We start from the raw sequence: 14,306 nt of genomic DNA, 5'->3' as shown, positions 1-14,306 counted from the left end.
CAAACAGCCATTTGTCAACCTAAGTGAGGAAAACATCACAGCTTGGGTAACAGCAGCTAGCAATGAACATGACCCCTTCAGTATAATAAAAACAGCGAGGCGCCATAAGGCTCAGAGATGGTTCACAGAAGATTTATAGTTCAAAAATTTGCTCTGTACCAAACTGAAAGGAAGTGGAGACGAAACTACTCGCCTCAACAAAAAAAATCTACTTAGCTCAACTCAAGGAATATAAAAAACATACTAAAGCTACTTACTTCTCCTCTAAGGTCCTGAACCCTACCAATAAATCGAAAGAAAAATGTACAATTGTCACTCTGCTATCCAACCCCGACAGAGTTAAACATAAATTAGCCCCATCCCAGTCGCTCTGTAACTCTTTGAATACTTTCGTCAGCGACAAAATCACTACGATTAATGCCAGTATCCCCCGTCAGCCCTGTATATGAGACCTTATCATCGACCTCGAAAAACCCTTGCTCCCTGTATCAATTACTCGAAAGCCCTTTTGAAATTACTGATCAGAGTTAACTCTGGATCCCCTGCTGACAGCTGTCCTCCTCACATCTTGAAAGAAGCCTTCTCTGCATACACTGACCCTGCCCTCTCTCTTCTGAACGACTCATTAATATAGGGTTGCGTCCCTCAAGCTTTTAAAAAAGCCATCATAGTTCCAATAATAAAACTAGGGCAGATCCCCTGATCCCACTAAATTATCGTCCCATATTTATGCACCTCTTGCTGGCTAAGGTATTGGAATCTGCCGTGGCTGCTCATTCATTGAACAGTCTCAATTCCTTGATTCCCACCAAGCAGGTTTTCGCCCCTCTCATTCAACATAGGCAGTAATACTGACTGTGTTGGACAAACTAAGGAAGGAAGGTTCTGGTGCTCTTAGATCTATCCGCTGCGTTTGACACTGTCGACCATGGAATTCTGGTGGACCGTGTCAAGGAGGCAGGTCTCCAGGGTCCAGCTCTCAGATGGATTACGTCCTTCTGGGAGGATCGCTCCTAATCTATCCGCCTCTCCCACTTCACAGCGCCGTATGGTAAATCTACCTGCGGAGTGCCACAGAGATCTTCACTATCCCTGCATCTGTTCAATCTGGATCTACTTCCTCTGATAATGTCCCTAAGGGAAAGAAATATGTGCACGTTCAATTATGCAGATGACCTGCAACTAATTTTTACCGACGGTAGCACATCTGATTCCATCCTCAATTTCCAGTCCACTATGCTGCACATACGCAACTGAATGAACAGTAACCACCTAAAGCTAACCCGGATAAAACCAAACTGATCCTGATAGTTGGTATCTGGAACCTTTGGAGCCCAAATTTCTGGCCAATTGAGCTGGGCCCTCCCCTAGCGCCATCTTCTTCAGCTAAGAGCCTTGGGGTTACAATCAAGTGAGACCTATCTATGAAGTCCCAGATTGGGACGGTAGTCTCAACCTGCATCTTCTAGCTGCGGAAGATAAGGAAAATCGCCAGACTCCTCACTAGGGAACCACTGGTCCAGGCTATCTTGTCTCTGGTCATTTCTCACATTGACTAGGCCAATTCACTCTACTTTGGTCTGTCGTCGTATTTAGTCAAAAGACTGCAACTGGTACAGAATCAGGCCACCAGACTGATTTTCCATCAGCCCAAATAGCAACAAGCTTCCCCCTTATGAGGAAGATACATTGGCTCCCCATAACACAGTGCCGCGCTTTCAAAATCGGGTGTATAACTTTTAAATCTCTGCATGGTACTTGTCTGAAATTTGTTTCAAATCTTATCCAGAGATATAGACCTGCCCTCAATTTGCACTCAGCCCACATGAACCTCCTGGTCACACCGTCCTACAAACAGTAAAGACTAGGCGGTTGTAGATTTGCGGTGCTGGCCCCTCACTTCTGGAACGCCCTGCCCTCCCTCTTGACATTAGATCTTGTACAGATCTTTTGACATTCAGGAGACTTCTCAAGATCTGGCTGTTTTATCCAGGCATACGAATAACCTTCCAAAACCCAGGCTACTCCTATTTCAGCACCAAGGAACCGACCAGTGAATGTGCGCTGTACAAATCATTTTAACAGAACAATTATTGTGCAGTAACTTGTTGCATGAAACGTGAGCCCTCCTAATGCTAACACATTTGTGAACATAAACCTGTATACGACCAGTGGAATCTCCTAAGTATTAATTTACTAACTAATTTAGTTCTCATTTCAGCAAACATATATTCTTTTGGAAATCTTCACCCTTATCTTTGCCTCCAAAAAGAGGTCTCATAATGCATAAATATATTTATGGTGCTGTTTGCAGACTGAACATATGGGTCTGAACTCCAAATTGAACTTTGAAGAGCTCATTGTTTTTCCTCCAGCAGTCTTGATGAATATGAGGGCTCAATTTTTGAAATTCGCTAAGCCAGGGGCCATCTTGTACAAACCGAAGGCACCCCACGCTTAGATTAATACAGAAGGTGGAAAACATATTTACCTCTGATGAAATAAGTTTTTAGTGTGGTGTCCATCGGTGGAAACTATGCAAAATCTGAAAGCCCATACAATACTTAGGATGTCCAAAAAAGCTGCGATTATTTAAAAAAAAAAAGAAGGGAAAAAACCAAAGCTATTATGTTTGTGGGTATTATTTTTAGGACCAAGAGGCCATGGCGACGTGCAGTTCCTTGTACATTTAAAAAGAAAAAAAGCAGATTGGGATTCTAAACACATTGCATATTCAAATGCCATGCCCAATGCTCCATGCATGCAGAGTATATTCAAATACCATCACCTATAGATATTTGGATCTCAGCTAGCGGGTCAAGGGTGTGTCCTTTGGCTACTCTGAGCACCGATTCTGGAACCAAGGCAAAGCCTGCACTCATAATTGCCCTCCTACATCTCATACCTGCTGGTGATGGGAGTAGGGCATGTGCACAGGCCATTACCTGTACCCATGCTACATGGCTGCAGGCCATGGCCTGTCACGTCTTTGAACAGTGGACAATGTATGCCATAGCAAATACAAGACTTTCTCCGGGAAAACCCTACTTAAAATGAAAATGCAGACACATGGTCTGTACAATGACCCCCTTTTGCAAAGTTTTTGGGGAGTCAAGGACGCAGTGTGAAAATGATTTGCCAGGCACAGGTCCATGCAGGCAAGCTACAATCGGTTATTAAACTTGAGGTAAGGGTATAAAAACCTTCTTGCCTACATTGCTAACTTCAGTATATTGGTTTTAGAAACTAACTGATCAGAGGCAGAAAATGTGACTTCATTTTACTTTGGACAAAGGGACGATCTGGAAGATGCTGTCTTACAAATCATTGATCTCCCAGATGTGTATATATAACTGATTGATCTGGAAATCAGTTGTATCATCGTCTTGGTGAAAGAAAAGGAGAAAGAGCGAGAAAAAGGCCAACATAGAGGTAGTTCTCCCAGAAAAGAAAGCGCACAAAAGTGCAGAGGGTGTGGAGCCTATGCAAATTGGAGGAGTCTGTGGCCCTGTTTCAAAGGAGGAAAAAGAAAAAATACAGAGATTAAATTTTTACCTATAATATGATGCTTGTGACTGTCCTGTAAAAGAAAAGAACTCTAAAAAGGCTGCAGTAACTTTGGAAACTAGACTCCGTCATTTAGGAAGCGAACAAGCACGATGAGGGATGAAACCTGCTCATCGAATGCAGATCCTTGTCAGATTTCACAATATGTATGTATAAATGTATGTATAAACCATTTTATAGCGCGCTCCGTTACTGGGGAGTATCCTGGCGCGGGAAAGGGAAAGGCAGACAGCAGAACACAGAGAAAAAGCATCTTAGATTGCACTCTTGAATAGATGGGTTTTCAGGTGTTTTTTGAATGCAGCCACTGTTGGCATGGAGCGCAGATGGAAAGGGAGAGCGTTCCAGGCCCGAGCCACAATCACAGATATCGACTGGCCACCAAGTCTAGCACGTTTGAAGCGGGGAAGGGACAATTTAAACAGAGTAGAGGATCTCAAGGTGTGTGCAGGGGCATAGCTAGTGAATCTCTTTCTCAGATACAGGGGGCCTTGATCATGAGTTGCACGAAACGCAAGCACCAAGGATTTAAACAAAATGCGCTGTGCAACAGGAAGCCAGTGGAGCGTGCGCATCTCAGCGCGGACGCTCTTCCATCTAGGGATGTTAAATAATAGACGGACAGCCGCATTCTGGATGATTTGCAGGCGTTTCACCAGATATGCCGGAATGCCACTGAACAGTGCATTCGCATAGTCCAACCTCGCCAGTATGAGCGCCCGGGCAACCGACTCCCTAGCATCCCTAGGGAGCAAGGGGAATAATTTGCGGAGCATTCTCAGAGTAGCAAAGCAGGTGCCTGTAAGCTTTTTAATATGGTACTCGAATCTGAGATCCTCTGTGAACCAAATGCCAAGATTTTTGGCAGGTCTCCCCATCTCTTTTGGGCTGGGAATGTTAGAAGGCCACAGTGTGCTTATAAACGAGGGGGGGAAGGAACCATAAAAAAGCACTTCAGATTTGTCCTCATTGCATTTCATATGTGGCTGATACTTCAAGTAAAACATTGAAGCACTTCATGATAACTGTTACTTTGTGACTTTTTTGCCAGCAGTGTAGGTTATTACCTATCCTTCTTGACTCTGGCTACAGGAAATGTTCTGGACATGTCGCTAGCCAAGAGGTTGGTGATGCCTGTAGGCCATAAAGAAACGACTGAACCAGTTGTAACAATCAATGGTTCTGGGTTGTCTTCTGGCTTAATCAGTCTACTAACTGAACCCCTGGATATGAGATGTGATAATGGGTGCATCAAACCAAAATGAGTTTCTATCCAATTGATATGCTTGTATTTGAAGCCACCCTCAGGAGTTTCATGTCTTCAATTACATCACCCCAAGGTAGTCTGGGAAATCTGAAGGTGGAACCTAGATATTGTAGACCACTGTGTTATCAAGAATCTCTAGAGGTCGCCTCTCTGTTAACCTGTGCTGTCTTCTCAGAAAAGGTAAAGGATTGTTTACTGGAACAATATGCTGACTTTAAGGATGTGGGGCAACTTGACTGCACAATCTACCTCGTCCTGTGAGCTAATCTACCATGTAGTGGAATATACACCTTAACGTAACCAGAGACAAAATACTTGAAATAAAGCTTAGATTGACTTTTGTCTTATGGGTTCATTAGGGAATCAACCTAACCTCTATTTGTTGTCCCTCATCCACCCCCACCCAAACAACTGTGAGGTAAATACCTCCATTGGTTTCACAGCCCTGGATAGAGTGACAATTAAAAAAAAGAAAACACCAGATATCCTGATCCTTTAATCCCTATTCTGCTAGATAAGGTTTGGTACTCCACTGTGTACTCGAAGCTAGACCTGCACAGGGCATACCACCTCATCAGAGTCTCAGAGGGTGATGAATGTAAGACTGTATTCTGTACTAACTACGGTTTGTAGCAATATTGTGTCATATCTTTTGGATTCTGCAGCACCCCTGCTGGTTTTCAGTTGTTCATTAATGAGGTCTTGAAAGAATTCCTCAATGTTTGTGTAATTGCTATATTGACAATATGTTAATGTACTCTCAGTAGGAACATGAACATGTGATTCAGGTGAGGGGTGTGTTGCAGATGCTTTGTGAGAATAGGTTATTTGCCAATGTAAACTAATGTTAATTTCTCTGAATTCAGTGGAGTTCCTCAGATTTTGTATTTTACGTGACTGTATACAAATTGACATGAGAGAAGTGAACGCTATCTTGAACTGGCCAACCCCTGCTAACTTTCAGGAGGCGGAGAGTGTCCTGGGGTTGGCCAACTTTTTTAGACTATTTTATTACCCATGTTTCTGATATGGTCAGTTACTTGTGAAAGGTGTCCCCTACAAGTGGTCCCCAGAAGGTGAGAGGTCTTTTTGTTGTTAGAAAAAAGATTTACACCAGCTCCTGTACTCCATCATCCAGACCCTGCTAAACCTTTTGATATGGAAGCGGATGCTTTGCAATATTGCGCGAAGGAAGTGTTATCCTTACAAGTTGCTTATACTCACCAAATGTTCCCAATCCGCTTTATTTCTCTTCAAAACATTGTTGGCAGCAGAGCAGAACTACACATTTGTGGTGTATGAGCACTTGGCTTTTAAACTGACCTTTCAAGAATGGTGACAATACCTCTAGGGGGCACGCTTGCACTGTGACCATCTACTCCGATTATAAGAACTCTAATTCTGTTGCTCTGCCAAGGCCTAAACTTGCCTAAGATGGCTTTCGTTTTTTAGTGAATATTACCACAGACCTGGAAAAAACGGTCTATGGTGGATGCCTTATCTAGAATCAACAATTTCAGAGAAAATACTTCCAAAGAAAAATCACGTAATGTAATATCATAGAACTAGGTCATAGACATAGAAGTTAGGAAGAACTTCTACCTGCTATCAAGAAAGCCATTGCTCCGTTGAGCTTTAAAGAGTGGTTAAAGAAGGATGATCATGTAATCCAAAATTGCTACTTTTATTAGCATTACTACAGTAGAGTTAAGAGAGAGAGTAATGGAGTGGTGACATTCCTCACCTCTAGCATGGCATCTAGTAGAGCAAAAGGCTATACAAAATTGTTTGTTAGTTTTGGTGGGACAATAGGTTAATGCAAATGGGTTGTTGCACCCCCTACCCATACCACCAGCCACTTGGCACACCATGTAAAAATGTATTATCAGACCTTCCAACTGTCCAGAGGTTTACCACTATACTAGTTGTTGTCGGTCTTCTGATCGGGCGGCTCATATTATCCCTCTGATGAAATCCCTACGACCCAGAAACTGGTGGTAGTATTTATGCGACAAGTGATACACCTGCGCAGAGCTCCCTCCATAAAGATCTCAGAGATTTTGGGGGTAATTGTGCACATCCCCTGCCAAAGATTTTTGTCTGTCCTCAGCATACCATCCTCAGACTGATGGAGAGGCAGAACAGGTCAATCATGTCATGGACCAGTATCTACAATGTCTAATAGGTATGCATACAAGTAACTGGGTGGAAGCATTAAGTCTGGCCGAATTTGCCTATAATAATAACTCCCATGCAGCAACTGATGTTTCACTCTTTTGCTATCTCAATGGAATGCATCTAAAGGTATTTTCAATCAAAATCAGAAATCCCACAGTTTTGTAAAAAGAGAATTAACAAGTGGCATCTCCACAAGAGGTAGAGCAGCAAGAGGAACAGGAGGAGGTAGCAGACTCTGTGAAGGAGTCATTAGTATGTGCATTTTTCTCCACAATATCAAGAAAGGAAAAGGTCACATCTAAGGTTGTCGAGTGCATTCTTTCTGACAAAGAATTTCCAAAAGGGACGGATACAAACTACTCACTTGGAATTAGTGGGCTATGGGGGCTCATGTGGGCAATCCATCCTGTACATTTCATTGCTTAAAATTGCTTTATTTGGAGCTTCTCGTACAGCACCAAACAAATAAGCATGGACCATTAGAGCAGTTTGTGACTTTGTTTTACAGTTACGCACTTCATTTCATAACACCACACAAATGGCAGTCTCTGTCACTGCTTGTGTTTGTAGGCTGCATCTCTTCTCTGTGCAAAAAATTGTGTCTGTTTAACGCGCTACAGTTTTGGGCAGCGCATCAACTACTCAATTTCTCCTTAAAACCTGTGTCTAAGTCCCCATTCTCTTATGTATTCCTCCGAAGGCGCTTTCTGGTGCCCTATATTCATATGCACTTAGGTGCAAGAGATGTAGCCTAACTCTACTCCACTCCAGTGTACCCCACTCAAGTCTACCCAATCCTCTCCACTCTACCCTATTCCACTCCAATCTACCCAACTCTAGTCAACCCAACTCCAATCTGCTCAACTCAAATCTGACCCAATCTACTCCACTCCACCCCAATATACCCCACTCTAACCCATCTACCCCAATCTATTGCACACCAATGTACCTCGCTCCCCTTACCCCACTCCTATCTACACCTCTCCACTCCAATCTACCCCTCTCCACTCCAATCAACCCCAATCCACCTACTCTACCAACTCTACCAAGATTCACCCCAATCTACCCCACTTAATTCTAAACCACTCTACTCCAATCCAGCCTACTCCATCCCAATCTACTCCAGTCAACCCCAATCTACCCCACACCACACTCCACTCTGGTCTAGCCCACTCCAGTCTACCCAAATATACTCCACTCCACCCCAATCCAATCTACCCCACTCTATCCCCACTCCAATCTACCCTAGTATACACCCATCCACTCCAATCTACCTCACTCCAACTCAGTGTACCCCACTCAGTTCTAATCTACACCACTCCATGCTCCCCTACTCAAATCTACGCCGCTTCTGTCTACCCCAATCTACCCCATTCCACCCCACCCCACTCCACTAACTTTTATCCATGCAAAACAGCCACCACACTGGTGTACAACATGGCTAAAACACACTGCCAAAGCCAATAGCTCTCACATAGGTGAGACCTTCTGGCTTTAACAATGCCTGTTTCTTTTTCAACCTCCAAGTTTTAATGCTCCTTTTCTGCTTTTAGTATAATGTGCTTTCTTAAAAAATAACAAACAAATGAACCAAAGCATTTTAACCCCTTGGCCGCGGCGGTGGGGGGTGAGCGCGGCGGCGCCATGCTCGTGACTGAACCACGCCGTCATGAGTCACGGGTGAGCTGTGCTCATGAGGGCGTGGTTCCGTCACGACTCCGCCTACTCACTAATTCGCCCGCACAGGCGGGGAATCAGTGCCGCGTGGGCCGCAGCATGACGGAACCACGACATCATGAGCACACTCCGCCCGTGGCTCATGACGCCGTGGTTCCGTCATGCGCAGGAAAGAGGTTAAAATATTTTTTTAAATACAAAGAAAGGTTATTTGTTCAAAACAATAAAAGGTAAGTGTATTGTTATAAGTGGAAATATAAGTAAAACATTTGTAGCTATACCTTTAATTTCCTTTAATAAAAGTACTGCATTCGTTTTCTGTTCTTTTTTTAACACACCCCTGAAACAAAATGTATTTCTATTTATATACTAGCAAAAACACTTTCCGTTTATAATGTAAAGTATTTCAATGTAGTCTAATACAGTGCCTTGGATCTCTTAGCATCACGGGTTACTCTGTGAATATGGGGATTCCCATACATCCAACCATGCATTTAGAAGCAAATCGATATTTACAGTCACATGTTGATACGTATTAATGCCAAATTCTCGCACCCCTCAGACACAGCCATTATGAGAAATATATCTATTTTTTATATTTGCTTTTCCTCTTTGCGTGTGTGATACGCACTGCAGTACATACACATAGTGTAAATATCCATGATGAACTGTTTTAGTGCATAAAGCGACTCGTTTTTATCAAAAGCTATGATTGATACAACACAAATGATTTTGCACTACAGCGCAAGGGTGTCTTCATTTGTGTAAGTCTGCATAAAATATGACTGCGCGTTCACGCAGCACAACTGTGACACAGTAGATGTAGAACAGGGTCTACAGGGTGAAAGTTGTGAATAGTAAAAGATGAGCCACCTGAAACAGCACATGGAATAGGGCTCGAGTTTACTGATGGACATGCCTCTCCATTAAGAGCTCTGTATTTTTTCTTCTGTGTGTGAAAGAATGCTCGCCTATTCAGGTACCGTCCTCCTTGCAAAGCTATGTTTAAGATCACCAGAAAGAGGTCTGCAACCTCGGATTACCCTGGCATTTTATTTACTGCCAATTAATTTAAAATGATCGAAACCTGAAGTATTGGGATGCAAGGACTTTGCTGGTTTTGAGAGTTGTCTAGCTTTCCACGTTAATCAACATTGGACCATAGGTGAGCCAATGTGTCCTTGGTGAAATCTGTTTAAACCAGTGTCTGTTTTGGGTAGAACAGAAGCCGAGACACGCCTCATACCAGTCTTTCACGAGCCTGACCAGTATCATTTTTCTACAGACAAAACAAATCTTCGTGTTTTATGATTTTATGATTAAAAATAACTTGTTGCAAGTGTGATATACTTTGTATTACTCTGCTCTGTACTTTAGGTATGGCGTTGTAGTATAGAAAATATTTCTGCAGTTTGATTTTGCATGCATGAGCCAAGCTACTATCTGCACAGTGCACTTTAAAGAAGCCATCTGCGCAACATACCTCTTTTTTCACATATGAAGCATCAAGGCTATTTAATGCTATTTTGCTGCAACTATGTTTAAGGAGAATGCCCCATCAAGAGTTTAAGGAGAATCTGTTGCGGCCCATGGACTGTATCCAATTAGGAACATTGGGTTGCTGTAGATGTCTGCTTTTCACTTAACGCTGCTAAACTCTGGAACTCTCTCCCCCTTTCATTAAGGTCCAACCCTACCCTCCGGCTCTTCCGCAAAGAATTGAAAACATTCCTATTTAGGAACTAATCCCCCCCTCCTTTCTCCTACCTCCTCTTTTCCTCCCTCAGAGTAATTGTCTACAATCAGCCATTGGACACTTCACTTCCCACACAGAAATGGTGCTGGTCAAAGCATGTCTCAGTTTACTGTTCTGAACAGCAAGCATATGGTTTTCCTAATCGGAGGCTGGTTCTCAGTTCCCAGTCACAGCTCATAATCCTGCTCAGTTGCGAGATCCTACATGTGACGTCCAATATGTTCACTGTATACCTTGGTTGGGAACATCATGCAGCCAAGGTGATCTCCTGGGGACGGGGCTTAGAGATTTTGTTAGGCGGTCGCCTATGTAATTTTCTTTTGCATCTTGCTTAGAAAATAAAAAACTGTTCAGATGTTCATTGAAAGGTTGGCTGCATCTATTTGTGTTTCAATATTCTTTGAATTACATACCTTGCTATATTTTTGTATATTTTGACAAATCAAGTCATTACAAACAAATTGTGCATTTTGCTCATGAGTAGCCTTTACTTTTTGTAGTTTAAAAAAAAATTTCAATTGCTTAGTCAACTACTGGTTATGTTTTAGAAGATAACTATTGTACGCATACAACATCATACTTGCATTAATGGTAAACCATTGTCATTCACAGTTTATCTAAAGTGTGTTTCTATTTTTTTCAGCGTTCTGAAAATAAAGCTGAGCAGCTCTCCTATTCCCACAATAGCCTGCTCAATTCAAACAGGCATGAAATAGATCTTGTGGCCTGCCAGATATTATCTCCAAATGTTGAAGATATTGGCTGCACCGTTTTCAGTTTTTACAATCGGCTTCTACAGTATGCTGCGCTCTGCTTCCCCTGCACCTCTCAATCTATTGACTCTGTTGGTACTCCGGTAGATCAGGCAGGCAGTGATTTCAGCAGCTTGTGCCGTTCTCGCCGCAACCGCATCCAGTCCAAAGAAGGCAGAAACAATTTGTTGAGTCCTTGGAAACTGTCCTTTGGGTTAGCATCATCAGGGGATTATTCAATAACTGAAGATTCTTCAACGGCTCGACTGAGCAATGTTTTGACTAATCATTCAGTGGACGGTAGAACTTCAGCAGAAAAACCATCTGTTGTGCAGTCTTCAAATCAACCAGTTGAGGATGCCGAGCGGGTTGCCTCAGCCACAAAGAGGAGCGAAGGAAAGAAACTGGTGCAAAAGCTGAATTGTGAATTTAGTAGGGATGTCAGATGGAGTAGGGATGTCAGATGGTCAGGGGCAGTACCTGATAGTTTTCCAAGACTTGATACTAATTTCGAAACTAAATTAACACCTATGAGAGTCTGGTCTTCTGACAAGTGTGCCTCTTCATCATTGCAAGATACAGCAACTGGTCAAAATACTATTTTCAATACTAAAGTTATTTGCAAATCTTTTAACGATTTAGAAGCACCTTGGAGTTCTTGCCAAGACAATGAATTGAGTTTTTCTTATTCGTCTATGAAAGAATTCAAATCATTTGCTGGTGATAGGGATGAAGAGCATCAAGGAGTTTGTAGTGACGAAGAACACTCAGCAGCTTGGGATGATCTGCCGTTCTCAGAAAGTCTAAGTGAATTCATCGAAAAAGTTGAAAAGGACAATAACTCAACAGCCCAGATAGGTTGTGAAGCCTTGAAATTGTCACCGGGTGTAGTACATAATGAACGAAGAGTTGGCATTGCTAATCATTTGTGCAATTCAAAGCCTCTGACAGTAAATTCACCCTTCGGGTTCTCATCAAACAGCTTACCGCTGCAGCATTCTACAACATACAGCCACATTGATCGTTCAAGTTGTCACTTATTGACTAGTAGTGTAATAGGCCAGGCCGCATATAGCAATGATTTTTCCAAATATTTAGAAACTGGTTCCAAGGTAAAGAAAAATGCAGATCTATGTGCTGCATGTGAAGTGAGTGCTTCTCCGCCAAAGCATAAATCGGAATTAAAAGCACGCAAAAGAGACAAATCTGAAAATAATGAATTCGAGTTAGTGCTCAAATCCGATGAAAAGCCCCACACGTCCTCCCTGCAGGACTCGATTAACAATAGCTTCCAAAACAGCTACAATGGTTCTGGTGATCTCTTTGATTCTGGTGAGAATGGACTGGATATAGTGCTAGAAAGTGTGCATCCGCAACTATATTCATGTGCGTCCCCAGATAGTGTGTTGTTTACACGGCATATTGTGAATAAGCCTTGTAACTCCTTGCCCTCTGAAAATTCACCTCTTAGGGATCCCCCACAGAAGCAAGACAATTGTATTATCCAAAAAAGCGGTTCTTTTCTAATTTCTTCACAGTCTGATTCTGATCAAGAAAATGTGGATTCTCAAAACTTTGTTCCTTCATCCCAATCAACTCCACTGTTGCAGCAATTTTCATGCATACGACCATTTTGTGAAAAAGGAACCGTTGTCACCAGCCAAAGTAACTCCCAAAGTGAAAAATCAATTCTTCCTCTACAAGATAGTTTCCCAAGGCAACCAACATTCAACTGTTACAAAAGAAAGCCCTCACAAACTCTTGGCAGCGCAAAAATAACCACAAGTACCTGTGCCACACTGGAGGATTGTTGTCCCTTTGGTCCTTCTGCAGACTTGTTCGAAAGTGACACTGAAGAGTGCATCCCTCCTTCTGGCACAAAACTATTGCCAAAGCCTAAGATCTCAATGATACCAACCGGAAGACCTGTGGAAAAATAACTGCTACGCTGTTGACAAAAGGCATAGTGCTCATGAAAAAGATAACAGCAGCCAGCAACAAACTAATAAATATTCACTTCACAACGAACAACTATCAGCAGTTCTTGTGTGTACCGCAGAAGCTGCAAACTGTAACTTGACTGTAAATAATACTGTTTGTCGGCTTAAACCTTCTGCCTGCTGGACACCTACTTGCTCAGGAAACACTAACTGTCTTTCAGTTGCTAGTGACTATCAGTTATTTTATTCACAGGGCCAGATCAATGCTAGTGCAGGTAACTGGTCCCCAGAATTGTTTGCAGAAGAAATTATTGTTTCCCGGCGCAGTGATCTTGTACAAAAGCAATTATTTTGAAAATTTAAAGGAATGTTTACTCTATTTTATTTTTCTGTGCTGCAGTCCATTTATGGCTGTGTAAATATCTTCATACCTGTGCTTTTCTACAGTGTAGTTTTGACCTATTTTCACTTCCACAAATGAATATTTTGTTTCCTTCTTCCTATTGCATTGGTCTACTTCATCAACACTGGTTGTGAAAAAACTCTATATTGTCACCATCGCTTTGTATTAAAAAAAAGTACTACGAAGAACACTTTCAGTACCTTTTTTTAAATGCATGGCATAAATTGCCATTGTTTTTTTTTCTGCACAGTAATCTGTGTTTTTATGCGTTTCATCTAATTCAATTTTCTTAATTGATTGACTCTAAACCACATCTTTATGGCATGTACGTTTTGAAGGAAGCATAGCCACACATGCTAAGAAGAACGCTGATTGGATTGATTCTTTTTTGTCCTCCTATTTACCACAGCTAGTTTATGCACTTCTTTACAGACCCGAACAAGCTTTTTGTTTTATAGAAAACATAAAGTGCATAATGCACCATATGTTCTGCAGATGACCTACAGTAACTTGACAGTAGGAAATTATAATTTGGCCGCTTTAGTGTACATAGAAACCTAGGCAGCCTAGATTCAGGCTTCAGCATGTACAGAAACTGCACTCCTAGCCGACACAGACGACATCCGCATGATCCTCGACAGAAGAGACAAGGAAGCCCTGATTCTCTTAGAGCTCTCTGCAGCATTTGACACAGTCTCACACCCCATCTTCAACAGGCACAAGTCATGAGATTGGCATCCAAGGACCCGCTCTCTGCTGGATCTGC

The 14,306-nt window shown here is 42.3% G+C and overlaps 1 protein-coding gene across 1 annotated transcript in view; it reads left to right on the top strand.

Annotated features, from left to right (window-relative positions):
• The window catches only part of DDIAS (DNA damage induced apoptosis suppressor), a 160,403-nt gene extending 146,678 nt beyond the window's left edge, over positions 1–13,725 (top strand). The window contains 2 exon segments of the mRNA XM_078658487.1: positions 11,089–13,133; positions 13,135–13,725. Of these exon segments, the coding sequence (XP_078514613.1) occupies positions 11,089–13,133; positions 13,135–13,492 (2,403 nt within the window). The 3' untranslated portion in view covers positions 13,493–13,725.
• The last annotated feature ends 581 nt before the right edge of the window (positions 13,726–14,306 follow it).

Source organism: Lissotriton helveticus, chromosome 8 (genome assembly GCF_964261635.1).
Source record: "Lissotriton helveticus chromosome 8, aLisHel1.1, whole genome shotgun sequence".
In the NCBI taxonomy this organism is placed as follows: Eukaryota; Metazoa; Chordata; class Amphibia; order Caudata; family Salamandridae; genus Lissotriton; species Lissotriton helveticus.
Note: the sequence above shows the minus strand (reverse complement) of the source record. Positions and strands in the feature narration are given on the sequence as shown.